Below are 645 nucleotides of genomic sequence, written 5' to 3'. Positions count from 1 at the left end.
CAAGGGGAGGGGGGGGTAAGGGGGGAGTCAGCTCACAGCCAAGCCTGGGGTCCACAGGCATCCAGCTCTGCACAGTGGCCCCCAGAGCTGCACAGACCCCCGAGGCTCCAGACCCCACCCTGTCCAGGTCCCCCAGACACCCAAAGCCTCCCCCAGCCCTGCCCGGTGCACCTCAGTGAGGCAGGGGCAGCGGAGGGGTGCTGTCTTGACCAGGTGGCCATCCTTGTAGATGTGCACCAGGTTCTGGCTGAAGAGCCCGCCAGGCATGTGGACGACGGCCACACAGTGCTGGACGGAAGCACGGCATCAGGCGGTCGGCGGGGGGTAGGGACCCCCTGGGCTGGGGGACCCCCCGCCCGGCCACACGAGGATGCCCCCCCACACACACAAGGATGGAGGCTCACCCAGGCAGAGTCGGCGAAGGACACCTCGGGCAGGCTCACGGTCAGGTACTCTTTCCGGGTGCACACGGCCACCACCAGGGTCCCGGCCGCCGTGAAGAAGGCCTCGAACCCTGAGCCACTGCTGGTGAAGAAGCTGGGGACAGGCCGAGCCAGTTAGGCCTGCTGGTCCTCCGTGCACCCTGGCACTCTGCCCCGGTCCCGGGCACGCACCCACCTGTACAGCTGCTTTCGCTGGAGACGC

General features: G+C 68.4%; 1 protein-coding gene across 1 annotated transcript in view; it reads right to left on the bottom strand.

Annotated features, from left to right (window-relative positions):
* Positions 1-645, bottom strand: part of NBEAL2 (neurobeachin-like 2) — a 36,443-nt gene that overhangs the window by 19,029 nt on the left and 16,769 nt on the right. The window contains 3 exon segments of the mRNA XM_014540500.1: positions 98-288; positions 405-537; positions 619-644. Of these exon segments, the coding sequence (XP_014395986.1) occupies positions 98-288; positions 405-537; positions 619-644 (350 nt within the window).

The sequence above is a fragment of the Myotis brandtii genome, unplaced genomic scaffold (assembly GCF_000412655.1).
Source record: "Myotis brandtii unplaced genomic scaffold, ASM41265v1 scaffold246, whole genome shotgun sequence".
NCBI lineage: Eukaryota > Metazoa > Chordata > Mammalia > Chiroptera > Vespertilionidae > Myotis > Myotis brandtii.
Note: the sequence above shows the minus strand (reverse complement) of the source record. Positions and strands in the feature narration are given on the sequence as shown.